At 43.2% G+C, this 21,934-nt stretch overlaps 1 protein-coding gene across 2 annotated transcripts in view; it reads right to left on the reverse strand.

The window, feature by feature from the left end:
- Positions 1 to 4,260: 4,260 nt before the first annotated feature.
- WDR75 (WD repeat domain 75) overlaps positions 4,261 to 21,934 on the reverse strand; it is a 38,456-nt gene continuing 20,782 nt past the window's right edge. For both annotated transcript variants that reach the window (XM_061608229.1, XM_061608230.1), the window contains exons 13-21: positions 18,825 to 18,988; positions 14,715 to 14,895; positions 13,001 to 13,095; positions 10,114 to 10,209; positions 8,758 to 8,927; positions 7,625 to 7,684; positions 5,680 to 5,820; positions 5,503 to 5,594; positions 4,261 to 4,556 (exon numbers count right to left, since the gene is read on the reverse strand). In XM_061608229.1, coding sequence (XP_061464213.1) covers positions 4,349 to 4,556; positions 5,503 to 5,594; positions 5,680 to 5,820; positions 7,625 to 7,684; positions 8,758 to 8,927; positions 10,114 to 10,209; positions 13,001 to 13,095; positions 14,715 to 14,895; positions 18,825 to 18,988 — 1,207 coding nt within the window. In that variant the 3' untranslated portion in view covers positions 4,261 to 4,348. The remainder of the gene's footprint in view (positions 4,557 to 5,502; positions 5,595 to 5,679; positions 5,821 to 7,624; positions 7,685 to 8,757; positions 8,928 to 10,113; positions 10,210 to 13,000; positions 13,096 to 14,714; positions 14,896 to 18,824; positions 18,989 to 21,934) is intronic.

The following is a 21,934-nucleotide window of genomic DNA, read 5'->3' on the forward strand; positions in this document are numbered from 1 at the left end:
CAATTTCCGCTTTACGGTGGGGGTCCGGAATGGAACCCGCCGTATAAGTGGGGCCCTACTGTACAGGGGATGGGGATGGGGAGAGGGGGAGGGGAGCAGGCAGGAAGGGGAAAAGGGGAGATTTGATCATTTGCATGCTTATTGAGTTCAATGGGATTTACTCCTGTGCAATCATTGCTAGGATAGGTAAAACTGACCATGGGGGAAGAGAAGGGGGAGAGTAGAGGGAAAGAAGAAGGGGGAGAGGAGAGCAGAAGGAGTGTGAGGGGAAAGAAGGGGTGAAGGAAGGGGGAGGGAAGGGGCAAAAGGGAGGTGATGGGAGGAGGAGGAGGGGAGGGTAGCTTTGATCATTTGCATGCTTATTGAGTTCAATGGCATTTATTCTCGTGCAATTATGCTTGAAAATGAAATGGGCTGCCTTCAAGTTGCTTCTGACTTATGGCGAACCTATGAATAGGGTTTTCATGGTAAGCAGTATTCAGAGGTGGTTTACCATTGCCTTTCTCTGAGGGTGACAGGCAGTGAGTGGCCCAAGGTCACCCAGTGAGCTTCATGGCTGTGTGGGGATTTGAACCCTGGTCTCCCATGTCATAGTCCTAGGATAGGTAAAACTGACCATGAGGGAGGAGGGTGGGGTCGGGGGGAGGAGGGTGGGGTGGGGTGGAGGAGGAGGGGGAAGGAGATGGGGAAGGGAAAGGAGACATGATGGGAGAGGGAAGGGGCAAAAGGGAGGGGATAGGAGGGAGGAGGGTGAGGGCAGGTTTGATCATTTGCATGCCTTTTGAGTTCAGTGGGGATTAATACAGTTCAATCAGGCTTAGGATAGGTGAAACTGATCATGGGGAGGGATAGGAGGAGGAGGAGGGCAGGAAGGGGAGGGAAGGAGATTGGGTGGGTTGGCACTGGGCAGAGAAGCCCCTTTGCTTTCCAAAAGGAAAACATCCATGCTGACTAGAGTATACAGCCACTCTCATGGCTGTATAATATCTGTAACATTAATGTCTGTAGTTGAAATTTTATCTCACTTATTGGGCGGGTGGTCATACCTCATGAATCCTTTAGGCTGATAAAAAGAATTGAATGGCAGCGTTTGAAGGGCTTACAAGGCAATCGAGTCCACCTTCCTGTTCAATGCAGCAATCCAGTTTGAAGCATACCTGACAGGTGGCTGTCCAGCTGCCTCTTGGATGCCTCCAGTGTTGGAGAGCTCACCACCTCCCTAGGTAAATGGTTCCATTATACTTCTTTGTAAGGAATTTTTTCCTGATGTTCAGCCAAAATCTGGCTTCCTGAACCTTGAGCCCATTATTCCATGTCCTACACTCTGGGATGATTGGTCCTTCTCTATGTGGCAACCTTTCAAGTACTTGAAGATGCTATCATATATCCCTTCAATCGTCTCCTTTCAAGGCTAGAAAAAGATCCTAGGATGAGGAAAACTATTAAAATAATTTTTCTTGTCAACTCACTACTTATCATATACACACTTCCACCAATATTATGACAAAATCCTGTGCCTAAGACCAGTGCAAAGAGCAGTAAATTCTAGACAGCATTCATGAAAAAACTCTCATGTCTTGCTAGTGATTGAAGCAAAGGAGGAGTCCACCAGAAAAACAAGTAGATAATGACAGCCAGTGTGCAATTACTTCAAACACAACAGACACCACCCTCTATTTCAGTCATGAAACTCGTTAGACATTGCAAAATGTTAGCAGCATGCTGTTTTCTTAATTGTAGGGGTTTCAGTAAGCCCAATGGAACAGTTTAACTAGGCCTTCGAATTTCTTGAACACTGAAAAACAGATGAAGTAACTTCATGCGTCCAGCTTGTGTTGTTGGTCTCTTCCTTCCATTGTGAGTGAGCTGATTGGTGAATAACATATTTGTTAAAGAGGTGAGACAGGGAGACCTTCAGGGGAGCTGCCATTCTCTCCGTTTGCATGGAAATTGTATTTTGGCTGGTGATTCTTTTAATTGGATCAGAAACTGAACATCATTAAAAAAATTTAACTAGAGGTACAGGGGGCCATTTGAGCACAGAGATAAAGACAGGACTACTGGTGAACTCACATATCCAAATGCCTGGATTCCACTTTTCTACTGCAGTGCAGCATAAGTATGATTTGGAGGGGAGAAGCAGAGGGAACAGGTTGCAGACTTGTGTCAAAACTTTATATGCTACTTTCCCTCTCCCCTTTCCCTGGTAGCTTTTCCCATCTGGGAGTTGGTAGTCCAAAGCATCAGGAGGGCAGCAGGTTGACAAAGGATGGTCTAAACATATTTGTTAGTCTGTCTCTCTCTAGTCACATAAAATAGTCACAATTGTACATGACCTACACTAAACTCTTGGCTATATTTTGGACATAGTTTTTTCCCTTTGAGAATAAGATCTAGCATGAAAGGTGCATGGATTCCTTAAAAATTACATTCCACACTAAAGGCACTGATGGAAAACCAGAATTATAAAGGTCACTATTAGAAAAGTAATCTAAGTGAGAGTAGGAGGTCAGCAAGGGAACAGGTTTTGGCAAGTTAGAAACAAAGGAATGCTATCTGGTTTCAACCATCAGTTAAGCACCTGTTTATAGACGCCCTTGCAGTACATCATGAATTTGAAATGCTGATAATAGAATACAGAGTTCTGATCTGGGCAGGATCCAAAATAGCTATTTTATGTGAGCCCAAGGTCTACAGACGATGGAACCTGACTATTTTTGAAAAGGTCCTCAATTCCATGTCACAAACTGCTTTTGAGGGACAGTGGTTTAACAAACAGAAGCTCCAAACTCACTATTTATTTGGGCACATGGAACCAATCAACTGGTTCTTTGGATTCTGGCTATAATGAAGAAGCCAGACATTCCCTTCCACAGATGGAAGGGTGCATTTCATTTGCAGACAGGCCTCAGATCCCAGAGGCTCCCATTGGAGGAAGGGGAGAGGGCAGAAAAAGCGATTTCCAATTTCTCTAGTCTTCAGCACCACCTCCTACACTGTACTGGACAGCCCCATGAACCTGCAAGGATTTTTTTGAGTGGGGAGAAGTCATAAGGGGCTGCACAAGGAATCACCTCCCACTTTCTGTAGGATAGGGAACCTCAGGCCTGGGACCAAATGCAGCCCTCATCTTCTCTATTTGGCCCTTGGCCACACCCCTCACTTGTCCTGCTTTGCACCCTGGTTTTCCCTGACTAGAATACATCCTTGAACTCTGATGACAACTCTTGCTTGCCTGCATAGAAAGAGGTGTGTGGGCAGACACCAGCCCATTGCATAAAGATAAAATTTACATGAGCTGTTTCACACACTTTTGCCTCTGGCCCACCCACCAGTGCCCTGTGACGCTCAGGAAGTTGGACAGAAGGAAATGTATTCTCATGTTGGAAAATATTCCTCACCCTTGCTCTACAGGGAACAGCTAGTCACTACGGCTTTGCTCCTGACAAAATACTGGTCTAGATACAGTTTTGGCCTATTAGGCAGAATTTTCCACATTTAAATTCTTTTCATCAGCAACTCTGTCCCATAGCAGCTGTAGCCAAATAAATAGGTGTAAGCCAAACTGAGTGATACTAATGGCACCTCTTCCCCCCATCCCACACCAAGATTTCATGCTTTAATATTAAGGTAAATGATCTGCTATGTTCACTCGATGTTCATTTGCTTGTTACGTAATAATTGTACTATGTAGCTTCAAATGTAGGAGCACTAGTACCTGTACGTGCACACACACTGGATCCAAAGAGCTGTTTGAACTCATAAAAGGGTCTTATACTAGCTTAGTGACACTTTTTCGTTTTAAAGGCAGTATACCACAAGCGGGGGTCTTTGACAAAAATCTAAATCTTCCTTGGACTCACAATATTAGTTTTGTTATTCTTTGGATCTTGACAATCACACACACGTATTCATGCTGAAACAACTAAGTTTTCTACTGAAAGGTTTTGAGCAGGCTATTTAGAGAGTTCATAAGCTACCTATTACCTAGTGACCCATTTAGCTTCTCCTGTCTGCATTCGAGGAAAATTGATTTGTTTTGCGTCTCACATTTCAAAATTCTGCCTCAAGCACTCCTGAACATCTTAGGAATGTAGATTAATGAGTTCTTCAGTTCATTCGGCTAGTTTGCTGCCTCTCCTCAAGTGCAGATGCCTCATGCTAAAATTTTAAACTGTGATTTCAGAAAACACTAATGGCAAATACTTTCCATTTCTAAAGCAACTCCTATTTATTCCAAAAGACTGAAGAAGTGTCCTGGAATACTCAGTCTTTTATTTGGCAGCATCACATCTTACAGAATTATCAGTAACAAATATAAATATATGCAGTCCCCAATACTATGTGTCTAGAGACCTGATGCCCAGCTGTAGTCCAATTTTCTTAATCTGCGCAGTTCTTTTTCTTGAGTTTTTGATAATTTACATGGAATGTCCTCCGAACACTCTGTTGCCTGGGGTGTCTCTGGGGGCACTTCATCAACTTCTGCATCCTCCTCTGATTCACTGTCACTGTTGTTGCTTTCCATTTCAACTTCATCAGTCACTTCACCGGCACTGTAAAAATAAAAGTGCCAATAGAATTGTGCACTTGAAACCACTGAGACATCATCATTCATATATAATGGGTCTTAGAGCTAGAACATTTGTTGTGTTGTTCAACTATAGATACTTTTTCTTGTGAATATGTTGAATAAACTTTAGAATGAAATTCCTTAAAAACTCCTTACATTCCTTAAAAATGGAAATATTTCCCACACGAAAGTCACCAATGGCAGGCCAGAATTACCAGTGGAAGAGGTCAGCAGAGGAATACAAATTAGGTGGAAATGAAGCTTTTCAATGCATCCCAAGGCACACAAAATACTTCCTATACGTACCAAACTAGCATGGCAGGAAAAAGCCAAGAAGTTCTCCTTGCCGTGTGTGTATAGGCACAATTATAGGCAAGGGAATACTAAGAGAGTGCCTTTAAAAACTAGCTTTTGCTGAGATCTAGTTTTGTGCACAACTTCTGGGACTAATGCAGTAACACACTAAACCTTTGAGTATTTTATAAAATATATTACTGTACAAGCTGGTCCTAGCCATGCAGTTCTCAATCATATCCACAATGAGATGCTCTAGCCCACTAGTTGTGTGTCATCATGCCAGGCTCCCATCTCAAATGGAATGTTTTAACGTTTTACATTCTCATTCACGTATTCTGTAAACACAGGTGTGCAGGGTACTTGGCCTCCTACAAGGCAGGAGTCATTTTGGAAGGACAGCTTGGTATAAACGCTTGTGTTTCTACGATAATGGCAATGTGTCAATGCCCTCTTACTCACCTTCATGAAGGAGGACCAGTACCTCACTATGTGAAAGGAGAAAAAGTCTACTGTGCATGACCTCGTTTTGCTTGTTTTGCCTTGTACCGCTTAGTTTTATTGTTTGCTACTTTGGAAAATACAAACAAACAATTAGAAATACATCTGAGGAACCCACTCTGTAGTTTTCTTACCTTTTATTTGCTTTGGATACCAGCAATGAATTAATAAAAATAGGACACAGGAAAGAGGCAGACGGCAAGACATGTGCTGGAGTATGAAGAAGCTGGGGGAAGACACAATAAAAAAGAAATGTTGTTAAGAGGTACATTTAGTATTTGTTTCTGGACAGGCATCATGTTGTCTCTTACTTCTTTGACAGCAGGTGACTCTTGGGCCAAGTTGTTCTGCACAGGTAGTTTCCCAGTTTCTGTAGTCTCTTTTGTCTGTTGCCGGTGCTTCCCCAGTAGCAGGTGAAAAGGAGTCATGGGGAAATTCTCTTCAATTGCCAACTAAAAAGCAGTAATGGAGCAAACACACCAAAGTTAAAAAAACAGAGCAGGTACTTAAGTGGCCACCTCTTGGTCCTCCAAGTTATTAAGGGGGGAAGATACAGAATGATATTTGCAAATGGAAATGGTCTAGCATATTCCCATAATCCCGACCTTGGCCTATGCTGGCTAGGGTTTTTGGGAATTTGGGAAGGGCTGTAGCTCAATGAAAGAGCATCTGCCTTGCATACAGAAAGTCCCAGGTTCAATCCTCAGCATCTCCAGGTAGGTCTGGCAGAGAATCCTACCTGAAACCCTGGCGAGCTGCTGCCAGTCAGTGTAGACAATATTGATCTAGATGTGCCTCCAGATGTTGTTGGACCACAACTCCTATCAGCCTCAGCCAGTATTGCCAATGGCTGAGGCTGATGGGAGTTGTGGTCCAACAACATTTGGAGGCACACCGGTTGGGAAAGGCTGATCTAGATGGACCAATGGTTTGACTCAGTCAGTACATCATCATCTTTGTAAGTGAAATCAATACAACTGTGTGCTTCTGTCTTAGGCTGGAAGGGACCTGACCTGGTTCTCCCACCAGCTCAACTTTCTAAGCCTGCCCTTTTTCTCAGAGGAAGAAAACAAAAGACAGAACCATTGCTTAGAGAATTGAATTTAGCAGACCCTATTGCAAGTCTCTGTCATGGAAGAAGCTTGCAGGGATCTACCACAGCCACCAACCCTCCCAGCCTTGGATATTACCAACCTTAGCAAATTATCAGTGGTGAAGGCAATATCTGTTCCCTGGGTCACATTAAGTCCCATTGATTTCAGTGGGTCTACTCTAAGCCCGGATTCAACTCCAGGTACCCCACCCCCTTGTTGGTAGCAGAGGTTGGTATATAATTGTGCTGACCTCCTGAGTACTGCTAGGGTCAAGGATGCCATAGGCTGTTTGAAATCTGGCACCATCTCTTTCCTGACCCTGTATATGGCTCTAGGCTGTTGTATAGGGCAAATGCTTTATCTTGGACTGATTATACATTATGATGTATACACAATGGTGTTTTTTTATTTATTACACTTAGGCTGTTTTATTGACAAAAGCTGTAAATACATGACAGGTATCTTTTTCAGCCAGCTTCTTATTTCTGAATAAAGCATAAACTGAATCAATGGCTACTAGCTATGATGGGTGTGTTCTGCCACCATAGCCAGAGGCCGTACGCTTCTGCAAACCAGTTGCTGGAAACTGCTGGAGGGGAGAGTGCTCTTGTACTCAGGTCCTGCTTGTGGGCTCTCATGGGCATCAGGTTGGCCACTGTGAGAACAGGATGTTGGACTAGATCCAGCAGGCTCTTCTTATGTTCTTAATTATCTGCTCGCTTAATGTTTCCTAGAATTTAAATTCTGGTGAATACTAAAAGCCTCCATTTTCATGCATCTCTGCACCCATAAAACTTAAAAGAGAGAATGTCAATTTTTTCACTATGATGCAGAATGTAGACAGAAAAGCATATTTTAGTCTTTTCTAAACTAGTAATAAGATAGCAACATTCTTAACATAGCCCTAAGCTACTGATAGGAATCTCTGGAAATGAGGATCTGGTATGACAGAGTTGACTGGACAGACTGGATCCAAGGATCTGCTCTGAGATGGTCCTCTGTGCTGCACTGCACACCGCTCAGAAGGGCTGCCATCAAAGGATCTTCGGATGAGACACTTGACATAAGCCAAGCTTTTCAATATAGGACACTTCAGTCAAATCTCACAAAATGGATTGCAGATTCTTTTGGACATCCTACTAGTTCTTTCAAAAAGCAATACCTGTCTGCTGGAAGGTGTGAGTCTCTCTTCTGGGCTCTTTGTGCTAAATGTCATCAATTCCTAAATATTAAGAATAAAAAAACATGATTACAAAAACATGTTTTTTCTAGAGGGTCTTAAAATATGGCACATGATTTATTTTGTGGCACATGCATTTAGAAATAGCATTTACACATTAAAAACAAAATCCTATGTATGTGTATATTTACAATGAAGTAGGGCATGTTTATTACAGTCTGAAATAATTTATCTTTCCTCTTCAGTAACGCTTGACAGCACTGTTGGGGCCTAGATAAAATTGCCAATCTCTAGCTCCATTGCCTGGCAACTTTTTAGATGATCAAAAGGTTTTTAAACAGAAGCACTTCCAAAACCGTAGAAGGCAGGCACTAACATAGTAGAGAAATTTCCCTCTCTTCTTCTATGAGGAAATGGGGAGAGAAGCCAGCTTCTTCAACATGACCGATTTTACCCTTATGAAACTAAAACTAGCACAATTAGCTAAGATTTCTTTAACAGGGTGACAATACTAATAGGAACTAATGAAAGTAAGTGGAAGCCAACAAAAGGTTTTGAGCAGTTTTGTCTTGAAAACTTTAAAGTTTTCTGAGACTGAGTAATTAAAATGTACTGAAATCAGAGGCAGTGCTGCAGATATAACACTGAATTTGAAAGTGAGGGGCTCAGATGTGATTTCCAACTTACTCAAGGCCACACAGTGAACTTTGTGGCTAAATGTTTCTTTGTCACCTAACAAACCAGTTATGAGGATAAATGAGATAAAGGTAACAACAACAACAACAATGGACTGCCTTCAAGTTGATTCTGAGTTATGATGACCCTATGAATAGGGATTTCATGGTAAGCGGTATTCAGAGGAGGTTTACCATTGCCTCCCTCTGAGGCCGAGAGGCAGTGACTGGCCCAAGGTCACCCAGTGAGCTTCATGGCTGTGTGGGGATTCGAACCCTGGTCTCCCAGGTCGTAGTCCAACACCTTAACCACTAGACCACACTGGCTCTCCTAAGAAATAGTGGTAGTACACTGAAAAGGTCTACAGAAATGACTAACATTACAACTTGGCTTTCTGAGGAACTAGCATTTCCTTCCAATATTGTCCCAGATATACTTACATGTGTTTCAGTCAGGAAGTAAAACTGAGACAGGCTGAGCCACTGATATTTTTCTGAGTGAATACACTCAGGTACATCTCTTGGAACAAAGACAGCCCACTGCACCCTGCCTCTGCAGACCTTTCTCTGGATACACGAAGGGCGTGGCTCACTGGGTTTAAACATGAACACTGAGGGGGAAAAAAGGGTATTTTTAGTCTTTAAGAACCACCCTCCCCACTACTTTTCTGAGGTCTAGAGCCAGTGAATCATCACAAAATAATAAAGACATCTTACATTCAGTGTAAAACGTGGTACACATACGGGAAATGGGAGCCTATCAACACAGCCTAAATAAACCAGTCCCCTATTTACAGAGTTCCAACAGCAAAGGGTAGTAGGGATCAAGAAACAACATGATAGGCCTAATTCTCAGTGGCTGGATTGCACCGCCTCAGTGAGAAATAGGCCAAAGAGCAGAGATTGGGACTCTGCGGCCCTCCAAATGTTGTTGGACTCCAACTCCTATTAGCCAGCATGGCCATGGTTGAGGATGATGGGAGATGTAGTCTAACAACATCAGCCACAGCCTCCCCACCCCTGCTGTAGAGACTCACACTCTGCAGAAAGGAAACCTGAAATGAACACAAGTTTCTTCCCATAGGCTTTAAACTCCTTAACAATGGTCCCACTTAAATCAAACAAAGAATATGAACAGGACAGTATCACTCATCTGATCGATTCCCGTAGGGACAGAATATTATTAAAAAGACTGTGTAGAGCCAAGACGGTCAGGTGGCCCTTTCCATGAAAATATAATGAAAATCTCAAACCCAGAAAACTGATCTCAGGGCAAGAGTTTAAGTGATGTGATATCCCTAAATCTACCAGACAAATGCTAGATTGCAGGAACGGCAAGAGATCTTTACTCAAAATATGATGGGTTTGGATCCTAAGAAACAAGGAAGTTCACTTCCACCCAATTTTGGGGCAATTCACCTGTCAACCAGCAATTCCACCACTCCAGCCCATATTGTTCAGGAGGATCCCCACTTGTCCAGAATATCCCACATTTGGGGGGACACAGGCAGCTGCCGGGAAGCCAAAGGGCCATCTAGTCCAACACTCTGTTCTCACAGTGGCCAACCAGGGCAAAAGTGTGTGTTGGATGAGAAACATTTCTTCAGCAAACATTTTAAAGTTAATTTGTCTTAAGATCGAAGCCATGGTATAGTTTCTATGTAGACAAAACCAGCCTATTTTAAGGAGGGTTGTTTTAAGTGGCTTTCAAGTATAAGGAAATAAAATATTTTTCCAGGCAGTATGGTTCCACAGCCAATGATCCTTGGCAAAAATGAAAGAAACCTTTATACTCACCATCTGAGTATTCTGAGTGCCATGAAACTGCGGCAATGTTTTCAGACAGACAATCTGGTTGCAGAACGATGACATTTAACTGAGCGCTCCATTCCACTGAAAAAGCAAAATAACCAGATTTATGAAAGAGAACCACAGACTCCTAAGCAGATGTTTTGTGAGGAAGGAGGGCAAACTACAGGAAGTGCAATGAATTCAAACCAGGACTACAGTTAGCACTGATGTGAATTAGAACAGAGAAGTGCTGAACTAGAATGGGGATTCAGCAAAAAGACCTGCTTCATAAATATAAAAAAAGGTAAAGGTGTCCCCGCACTTGTAATGCGAGTTGTTTCCGACTCTTAGGGTGACGTCTTGCGACGTTTACTAGGCAGACCGTATATATGGGGTGGGATTGCCAGTTCCGTCCCAGGCCTTTCTTTACCCCCCCCCAGCATATGCCGGGTACTCATTTTACCGACCATGGATGGATGGAAGGCTGAGTGGACCTCGACCCCTTTTACCGGAGATTCGACTTCCTCCTTCCGTTGGAATCGAACTCCGGCCGTCAGCAGAGCTTCGGCTGCGTTACCGCCGCTTACCACTCTGCGCCACGGAGGATATACAAAGGAGGATATACTGTAGGTCAAAGTGCCAGTTAATTTGCCTTGTACTTGGGCAGGGGTGGGAAATCTTTTTCAGCCTGAGGGTCACATTCCCTTCTGGGCAATAATCTGGGGCCCACGTGCAGGCAGGGCCAGAGGCAAAAGTGGGTGGAGCAACTAATGGGAACGTTACCTTTCCACAGTAGGCTAGTTTCTGCATATTTGCACAGCCCTCTTTAGTCTCCATTCAGGCAAGCAAAAGGCATAAGAGTTCAAGGACACATTCCAGCCTGGCAAAAAAGCTCATGATGGATGGAAAAAGCAGGGCTGGTAAGGGATGTGGCTGGGGAGAGGGGGTGGCCTTGGGAGAGTCCCAAGGGCCAGACAGAGAGGTCCGGAGGGCTGCATTTGGCCCCCGAGCCTGAGGTTCTCCATCCCTGACTTAGGGAGAAAACGACTGCATAACTTTAAGCAAGCCTACCATATCTTTTCCAGCCATATCTGGGAGATGACAGGAATTAAACTGGAGACCTTTCGGCATGCAAAACATGTGCTCTGTGACTGCGCTACAGGACTTCCCCGTTATACCTCTGAATATCAGCTGTTAGGTACACGGGGTTCATCTCCTGCCCATGACCTCTAAAGGCCACGGCTAGAGCCAGAATGGTAAAACAAGGAAACCCGGCCTGATCCAGCAAGGCAAATCTGCTCTCTTTCAGTTTAAAAGTTAGGATTTGGCCACACAAAACTATGGTACACTTCAAGACTGTGCAATACATTAAATAATTTGGCTACTAGACCTTTGAAAACATGCTGGCTTCCTTTTTAAAAAGCTTATATTTACATTTATGAAACTGTCGCATATGCAGGAAATGCAAGAGCTTACAGTTCTAGGATTTCTGCATTAGTCAAGAAGCAACACAATCTCAGGGCTATTGTGTGACACACAACCAAATGTTGCACTGATTTTCATTTAGATTTGAGGGGAGATCCCTGCGGGAGGCTTAAGAGAATCCTAAATGGCTCTAAGAAAAATGGAAGCAGTTTCTTCCAAGCCCAGACGGCAACTTCACCTTCTCCCTGTCCTGAGTGTAGTTTCCATCAGAACTTTATTACCCAGCTTTCCAGTATTCCCACTTGTTCCCATCCTGCTTGCTCAGGTGGTAAGGCATCCCCAGTTTGTTTTATTTGCCATTTTGCTGGTATATTTTTCTTTTTTAAAAAAAGACTGTATTATTGTTTTAAGTTGTGTTTTACCAGCGTATTTTAAATAGATAAATAAGCATTCTGCCGTGTATGGCGAGAAAACATGTTCCAGCCCAAGCTTATCATCAAAGCATAAAATTGTTGACAGACATGTTTCTTCCTACATCACTGCAGACTTCAGGCTGAACAAAAGAGGTGTGAAAATGGACTGTATTACAATTTTGCTGCTATTTAACACAAACTGAAGTGGATAAACAAGTGTAAGAACTCCACCTATGTTTCTTTCATGTGAGTCTAGCAATTAGCCTCTACATAATTTTTTGCGGTTAGAAAGAGCTCCTGACCAGCTGGTAAAACATGCAGCAGGTTTCTGCTATATACAGGTTAATGCAATGCCTTTTTGTTTTTAAGCATTTTCATTGTGGTGGTGGAGAAAGTCCTATTTAATTTAGGTGTTACATATGCTTTCCCCCCTTTGTTTTGGATAGTGTCATTTTCCTGAGGATGTGCCCTTCAATGTTTCTGTGCATAAATGACACTTTCAGGATTGTATCTAACGAAATCATCCTGTTCACACAAGGACTTCTGCTGGGAATTTCTCCTCCCTCTCCTCTCCCTGCATGCCCCTCCCCAGTCGGCTTCAGAGGGTTGGGGAAACTCACAGAACAGATTTGGGTGGGGGGTCTGTAAGAGGAGAGGGAGGGAAAGTTCTACTGTGCAAGCAGACATCCTTGCACAAATAGGGCAACTTTATTGGATACAACCCTCACTCAACGCACACAAGTTTAAATTAAATTCAACAATGTTCCATTGACATTTAATAGCATTTTGCTATGAATAATTTTTTAAAAGGACAATTCTGCAAACTAAAACATTCCACATGAAAACCTATACACTGTCCACTTCTGATATTTAAAAACAATGCCATATAATTTTATATGATATAATTTTAGTGACTGGGTCAGGTGAAATAGAAACTAGAATATTTTGCTGTTAACTCAAAAAGGCAATTGATATATATTTCAGCTTTCTCAGAACCAGCCATTTTTAAAAACACTACGACAGACATCACAGGAAAGAAGAGCAAATGGCCTTACGTGTACAGCTCAGCAAGTTCCAGCAGCACAAAAACCCGGTACTGGTGGTGCCAAGAAGGTACTTTGAACAACTTTGTCTCCCAAAACACAGGTTGCTGGAAGAATAAGTGACAATGATAAAGCTATTGTCTGTCTGTCTGATAAATCCATCATCTGAGTCATCCCTAGCATCACTTCAGGCAGTTATTCAAGCCCTTTAGCGGTTGAAATGGTTACAGATAATATAGCATGCAGGCTAGTAGTGATTGTTCTTTATCCATGCGCACTTTAGGTGGCACATGTCATTAATTTCACTCTTTCTCTCCCACCCGAGATTACCATCTCAAATGCTCATATTTCAGAGACAGTTACAAGATGGGGATTTGCCTTCTGCATGCTTTATACCAGTTCAAGGAATGATTTGTAGCCAGTGTTAGTCCTACTCAGAGTAGACCCACTGAAGTTAATAAACATGACTAATTTAAGTTTATTAATTGTACTGGGTTTACTCTGAGTAGAACTTAGTTGGATACAACCCAACTCATTTTTCACCTAAAATAAAATTCAGTGCATTCAAAAGAAAGTGGCTTATAGTTTTTGAGACCAGCCTCATGTAAAAAAATGTGGGTCACTTATACCAATACAGTGGGAAGGGCATTACTAATGCTTGGGCAATTTGGAAATTCACAAGTCAGGACCTGCCAAAGTCTTCCTATTCCAGCAACCTTTGTCTTTCTTCTCACGTTGCTCTCATGAGCAATTTTGTTTGTGTACTGAATTTGGGACAAGTTCTGTTTTATGACCCCCTAATTCTGAACAGGGCAATTTCCCCTCCCCCTTTGCAACCAGGCAAATGTTTACTCTACATAAACAGGATCAAGACAGGCATTTCACAGATTAATTGAAGACCTCCAGCTTCCTAGCAAATTGGTCTGTTGTAATCCACTTAAGATAACACTGGTGCATGCTGGTGCTAAAACAGCAGTGCAACATTTCTTGATTTATTCCAGAACCTTCTTAAATACCTTCTTCCAGACAGGCAAGCAATTGACATGCAACTAGGGGCAAAAAGTGCCAGGTATTTAAGTAGAAAGGGGGGGGACATGTGTATCATAAGCTGCAGAGGGCTGTGTTAGTTTACTGAACTCTGTCATTACCAAATAATTGTTCCAAACTAGTTTAAGTCAAACTATGGATGACAACCAATGCCACATAATGAGCTTCCCCTTCCTATCCACCCTCTGCAGCTCTCTGTGACCCCCAACAATTTGCTCTATTCATTCATTAGCAATCACTTGTGGCCGAGTAAGATTGTCTTCCAGGGTAAGGTATTTAACAGTGGGTCCGTAAGTGACTGTGGAGGCCAATTCTGGATCCACACAGCCTCCCACAGTGAGGACATAGATTTCCAGATGGGAGACAGTCAGGATGAAGACAGAATCCAACACCTTTGTTTTTCATTTTCTAGTTTCGCGCAAGTTATTCTGGTCACAAAAAATAAGTTGATTTTGGTTTTAAGGAAAAGTTATGTCAGTAGTAACAAAGCTCTCTACCAAAGACTCTTGGGAAAGCTTAGAAGGACACAGTATAGAAGTTTCTAAAATGAAAATATTAAGGGCTTAGTGTTTTAAATTTGGGAGAAATATTAAATTAGTATCATTATGTATTTCAGGTAAACTTTTTTAAAAAACTGAATTAAATCAAAATTAAAGAATGCAATATATTGTGCACACACACTATAGTTCCAGGAAGATGGCAAAAAGTACACTTCAGATCCCACGTTTCTGAGTCCCACAGAGTGACTATTTTCTCAAAGCTGACTGCAAGCAAAGAACCATCTTCAGAGAAGCAACAATTTGTAGCTCGATAGTTGTGATAGCTTCCTACAAAATCACAGGCCCAGGTTATGTCTTGTTCTGTTAGAGAAAACACACAGAGAAAAGGATGAATATGTTAAATGAATAACATGATAAACAGCACATATTATTAAGGCAGGTATCCACAATTTTTAGATGGCCTTGGTATCTGTCAGGGATCCCAGTTCCCTCAGACTCACGCAGGCTTTAGATATCTATGCTTCACTAATTTTCTGCTGCCACCAATTCATTCAGAATACTTTCAATACCCTCCTATTAGTGTCTACTGCAGGCTTTAGGTGTAAGATGGAAACCAACACTAGAGACAGGATAAACCTTAAACTACAATTGTAGGTTTATTAAAGGGATGCTATTTACATAAGGGAATACCGATACTTATATTGGGGTCTTAAAGGTCCTTGCTGACAGTTTCTAAAGACTCTGTTGCTGACACCTGCCTCTAAGCAGCTTTTACCCCAGCCCCACTTTCCCTAAACCACCACTCCAGCCAAACATTACCACAGTCTACTTCTATACCCAAAAGCTCCTCTGGTTGTTCTCCTGGCTGCTCGGACAGTTTAGTCAACATTAAAAGCCACTTATGTCACTTTCCTCTGGTAAGACCTTTTTACAGGGCAGCCTCTCAGACCAAACCAGTCATCGACTGGTTCCCTTATCCTGATCTTCCCCTGACAAGTATTACCAACACACTGAGTAATATACAGGCCTCAGTTTTTCTTTCAGCTATTCTCTGGTCCGATTCCTCACACTGCCCTCATCAACCCACTCCTTATCTCTTCAGCTCCCAACCTACTCTCACCAACTGACAGTTAACTCCCAATTGACTGGAACCTTCAGCCAATCAGAGTCTGCTGTCATCCTGACCAATCAGGATGAATTTACCTAATCCAGGCCCCATCCAGTACATTATCAAAGCAATTGCCTCTCTCCTCTCAGAACCTCTCACCCAGCAACCACTGCTAACAATATAAGGCCTCATGACAGTTACAGAGGTCACAGAAATATTTTTGCTTCAAAGACAAACAAATAAATATATCGCATTTCTCCACAGTACCCAAGCCAAGAATGACGATTACTTGCCTCATCTCTTGCCAGTTTGCTTGCAACTTAATATATTTTTTAATGTTTTTAACCCTTTTTTAAAGTTGTTTTTTTAAAAATATTTTTGCCCGGGTGGTAAATTACCGGTTTCCGGTAAATTTTAGTATCAACTTTGCCCCCAAAACATACCTTTATGCCTTGGATATCCCTAGCCTGGCCAGCTTAAACGCACTCCCGTCAGCTTTACTGGAGGGGAGATACCAGCATATCCCATACTCCCAACGCTGATGCCCATGCCAGTCAGGGGAGGTTGAAACAATTACCCATGTTCTTCTTTATTGCTCATACTACAAGGACACTCGTGCTTATTATATTGCCCCAGTCTTACAAACTCTGCCCCATAGTCCCGATACATCATATGTCTCACTCCTCCTTTCAGATCGCAGGAAGGAATCAACCCTTAGGGTAGCGAAATTCTGTGCTGGTGCATGCAACATAAGGAAGCAGATGGTAAAGGCACTATGTTCTTAGGTAAATAGGACCAAAAGTCTCTTCTTCTCTTAGTATTTTATGCTGTATTTTGCATATGAGATTCCAAATTCATGTTTTTAATCCCAATGTATTCGTATTTGTATGTATGCCTATGACTGGTCAATGACCGTAAATAAAAATGATGATGATGAAAATGTTTTTAATGCTGTTTTGTTTTAATGTATTTTAAGATCTGTTTTATGATGTTTTAAAGTGTTTTTAGCGCTTTGTTTGCCGCTCTGGGCTCCTGCTGGGAGGAAGGGTGGGATACAAATGAAATAATAAATAAATAATAAATAAACTTATCCAAATCGCACTGGACCTTCAATGGGAAAGGGAGACATGGGAAAGGGAGACCAATTGAACACCTTGGCCAAACAACCTCCCCCCAATCTCCTTTTCCATGGGAAAAGCTAGAGGCTTGTACATCTGGGCATCACAACTCAGCAGCAGCCCTTTGCCACCCTTTCCTCTTCTGGAACAGTATGGGGGTTGCCCTTGACTGTTTGGCCCCGTGCTTTCAAGGTGATCTAACTGTTCTCGTAATGCAGTGGCCAAGCCAACTGAGAGCCTTCCTCCCAACCCTGAAGCTGGGAAGAGACCAAGAGATTGTTGCACATTTGCTGGGATGACCCCTGACCAGATGTGCATCTCCACATCTGGAAAGCATGGGGTTCATCATGCTTCCCAGATGGCAGTGCCACACTTCCTGCAGTGAACAAAAGTGTTGGGATCAGGGCAATGCACTCAGTTAATATCGAAGTATCTCTGTTCCTTAAAAATATTCTAATGGTTTATTAAATTCTTAAGACCATTATCTAATTTAAATTACGTATTTTTGCTGACACTACGTTCAAGAGCAATTCTGGGATGCCAGCCACAAGTGTGTAGGTTTTTCCTGGTATAAATATGACTCTGTGGTTTTTATTAGAAGAAAGTACTTAAATGTCTCTCTGAAAAACGATAGTCTCTAAGCGTCAGGGTGTGTCCACCTCAGCTTTCTTTCCTGGAATGTATCCAAGGCTTTGATTAGTGCTCCACTTTCAGACTTGTATTGCAGGAATCATCAGTACCACATATGAGAGAGAAGCAAAGTAGTTATGAGCTCCTCTTTGCGAGCCATCAAGTTTGCACCAAGCCATGATTTGGCTTAGCATGACATGTGAATGCAGCTTCTACGTTTAGTCTTTAGTTGAGACACAAAATATCAGTTTGTCAGTTGAGTAGAAGTGAAAGTAGAGGGCAGGGAAAGACAGGAAATTGGCCTACCTTTGCTTAGAGTAGGAGTGGGGAACCTTTAGCTCTCCAGATTGTTGCTGAACTACAACTTCCAACAGCCCTAGTGAGTATGGCCAATGGCCAAGGATGATGGGAGTTGCAGTTCAGCAACATCTGGAGGGCCAAAAGGTTCCCACACTTTGCTTACAGAGAGTGTGCTGTATGGAAGTGGCTGCTGCACCACTCAGGTTGGGTTTGCAAAAGGTTGGCTTCCAGTTATTTTCCGGGCTCAATTCAAGGTGTTGGTATTAACCTTTAAATCCCTATACGGTCTTGGCCCAGTTTACCTGATGGAGCACCTCCAGCGCCACCAATTATGCCGCCCGACAAGATCAGCCACACAGGACCTTCTCTCAATCCCGCCAACTAAAACAGCTAGGTTGGCGGGGACAAGAGAGAGGGCATTTTCAGTGGCGGCCCCCACTCTCTGGAACTCCCTCCCGTATGACCTTCGACATGCCCCTTCCCTGAATGTATTCCGCCAAGCTTTGAAGACCTGGCTCTTCAGACAGGCCTTTGGGACTTCCGGGGAGGGTTAAATTTTTACGACGAATAGCCTACTACTCTGTACTGGAACTGTTTTATTGTTTTATTGTTATATTGTATTTTATGATGTATTTTATTATGATGCATTTATTGCAACTAAATTGTACGTCGCCTAGAGTGGCCATCGGCCAGATAGGCGGCATATAATTTAAATTATTATTATTATTATTTTTATATAAACACTTTTTGTAATTTGCAAAATCTAGGAACTTAACGCTATTCCATTGCCCCTGGGCAGTAGAAAAGTCGATGCAGACAGGAGCTGGGGAAATACATGTGAAGAGGTAAATGCAAAGATTCCGTCTAAGAGCTCTTAAAAGAGACGTGACGACCTTTCATACTTGATTTTGCCTCACAAAAATCCCTGCTGGTTTCTTAGCCTTCAGCACCCAGTGCCCATTACAGACATAGAAAACAAACATGTCAACGTGTTCCACATTGTGGAAGGATAAAAAAATTGCTCTGCCTTGTTTCAAATCTCTTTGCTCTTATCAAGAAACAAAAGGAATAGGATTTTCTCTCTTCAAGGAAAAACACAATGTTATATGATATGACCCTACCCTCCTACTTACGTTCGCCATCATTATCAACCCGTAGCATCCAGACTTTAAAGTGTCCATCATTGCCAGCTGTTACCAATGTTGGGGTTATGCTTTCAGACGCATCTGTGTCACGGAAACACATAGCTGTGACACAATCCTCGTGTGGCATGCTTATTCTTGTGTTCAGAGTAAAGCTGCAAGGAAAGGAGAGAAACAGAATATTTCCATGACGTCACTGTGCTTAAGTGCTCCTAACTCTGTGCAGAACTGCGATCAAATTACTTAGTTTTGAACTACAAGGATCCATTCCAAGAAAATAAAATGAAGGTGCATCCTTGTATTTTCATTTTATCAAACTGGACTCAATTATATTCTTATCCTCAATGAGGTAACATTCATTTTGCATTGCTGTCCAGCGTAAGAAATAAGTTCAGGCATAACCTAAGGAGCCTGTGCTCTTCCACAAAACCCATTAACACAAAATAAGTGGGAGGAAGAGTAGACAGGTGCAGGTCTTGGCCAATATCATCCTTTGTTACTGTAAACAGTGGTTGGCATCTAAGTGCCATTAGACATTGAAACATTACACACATTTATCTGTGGTAGATAGCTACCGACCTTTGGTGACCATCTGCAACTGTCCCAAGCAGATGTATATGATGGAGAGGGAATGTACTTGAGAGGAAAAATACTACATCTTGTCACCAGTTCCACAAATGTCACCACCTGGTTTCCTAGCAACAGTGCAGATAATTCATAGGGGCCAACTACTATGTAGTGCAGTGGTGGTGAACAGTGGGCCTAATTAAGCCCACCAGGTTGTTTTGGGCAAGCCACATCCACATTTCCCACGCTTGATGTCATATGTGACATCAGGCATACGAAACTTCAAACTGTGGCTAAGTGTGCTTCCAATTTTTCCTTTTAGTCAAAAAGTCAGCACTTTTGAAATGTGCCTTTTTCTGTTACCCTGCGTACCGTTCCCCACCCCTGACATAGTGTGTATCAGATAAAGTTACAATCTACCAGATATACACAAGAAAAACTAACAAAAAAGGGGGGGAAAGGGGGGGAATATCAGGAATATGTAGGTTGTATAATCATTTGCAGTCTGATCATCAAGCCTGGCACTTTGGGAGATGCAACACTTGCATGTTATGCGTGTGCTGTTAAAGGAACTGTGTTGGCGCATGTTTTACATGGGCTCTAATCAATGTGGCAGCAGCTACACAGCAGGAGCATCCATTCCACTCAGGAAAATGTGGTGTGGGTAGAGGGTTAAACTTATGATGTGCAACAATTGCACAGCAGTCTAAGTGCTGCACATTCATTTCATGCTGAAACCCTGGTTGAACTGTGGAATACAGAAATGACCCGGGCGGTTGACATGATTGCTCCTGAGCGCCCTCTCCTATGTAGAGCTCATACGGCTCCATGGTATACCCCAGAGCTGAGAGCGACAAAACAATATAAGAGACGGCTTGAGTGCAGATGGAAACGAACTCCTGGTGGATGCAATTATACACTGGTAAGTGCCTATGGTAAGCTGTATTTAGGGGCAGCGAGGGCAGCAAAAAAATAATATTTTGCTGCCACTATCAAATCATCAATCTGCCGCCCAGCAGAGCTCTTCAGAATTGTCTGGGGGCTATTATACTCTGGCCCCAAGGACATGGTAGAACCATTTGAGGCCCGCTGTAAGGAATTTGCTAGGCACTTCCAGGATAAAATCTTTAGCATCCACCAGGACTTAGACTCCAGTGTTATAGCAGGTGAATCAAGCGAGGTATCCAGAGCACAGTCTGGTCCCGATTTCTTGGATGAATTTCAGTTGGTACAGCTTGAGGACGTTGACAAGGTGCTTGGACAGGTTCGTGCAACCACTTCTGTGCTGGATCCTTGCCCTTCTTGGCTAATAAAAGCTAGCAGGGATGGAACAGCCGGCTGGGCCAGGGAAGTGATTAATGCCGCTCTAGGAGAAGGAGTGGTCCCTGGCTGCCTGAAAGAGGCAATAGTGAGACCACTCCTGAAGAGACCCTCCCTGGAACCAGAAAATCTTAATAACTATAGGCTGGTGGCAAATGTTCCATTCCTGGGCAAGGTCCTGGAACGAGTGGTTGCAGGCCAGCTCCAGACACTCTTGGATGAGACCGATTATCTGGATCCATTTCAGTCGGGTTTCAGGTCTGGTTTTGGCAAAGAAACAGCCTTGGTCGCCCTGTATGATGACCTTTGTCAGGAGAGAGACAGGGGGAGTGTGACTCTGCTGATTCTCCTTGATCTCTCAGTGGCTTTCGATACCATCGACCATGGTATCCTTCTGGGAAGACTGGCTGAGTTCGGAGTGGGACTGCATGGCAGTGGTTCCGCTCCTACTTGGCAGGTCGGCTCCAGAAGGTGGTGCTTGGGGAACATTGCTTGGCACCCTGGACTCTCCAGTATGGGGTTCCGCAGGGGTCAGTTCTGTCCCCCATGCTGTTCAACATCTACATGAAACCGTTGGGTGCAGTCATCTGGAGCTTTGGAGTGAGTTGCCATCAGTATGCTAATGACGCGCAGCTCTATTTCTCCTTTTCATCTTCTTCAGGTGAGGCTGTCAATGTGCTGAACTGGTGCCTGGCTGCGACAATGGACTGGATGAGGGCTAATAAACTGAGGCTCAATCCAGACAAGACTGAGATGACGTTAGTGGGTGGTTCTTCTGACCGGATGGTGAGTGTCTAACGTGTCCTGGATGGGGTTGCACTCCCCCTGAAGGAGCAGGTTCATAGCTTGGGGGTTCTCCTAGAATCATCTCTGTCACTTGAGGCTCAGGTAGCCTCGGTGGCACGGAGTGCCTTCTACCAACTTCTGTTGGTGGTCCAACTACGCCCCCATCTGGACAGTTATAACCTGGCTTCAGTTGTCCATGCTCTGGTAACCTTCAAGTTAGATTACTGCAATGCGCTCTACGTGGGGCTGCCTTGGAAGACGGTTTGGAAACTGCAGCTTGTGCAAAATGCAGCGGCCAGATTGTTAACAGGGACCAGATGGTTCAAACATATAAAACCGATTCTGGCCCGCTTGCATTGGCTGCCTGTATGTTCCCGAGCTCGATTCAAGGTGCTGGTTTTAACCTACGCAGCCGTACACGGCTTGGG

This window comes from Rhineura floridana, chromosome 2 (genome assembly GCF_030035675.1).
Source record: "Rhineura floridana isolate rRhiFlo1 chromosome 2, rRhiFlo1.hap2, whole genome shotgun sequence".
Classification (NCBI taxonomy): domain Eukaryota; kingdom Metazoa; phylum Chordata; class Lepidosauria; order Squamata; family Rhineuridae; genus Rhineura; species Rhineura floridana.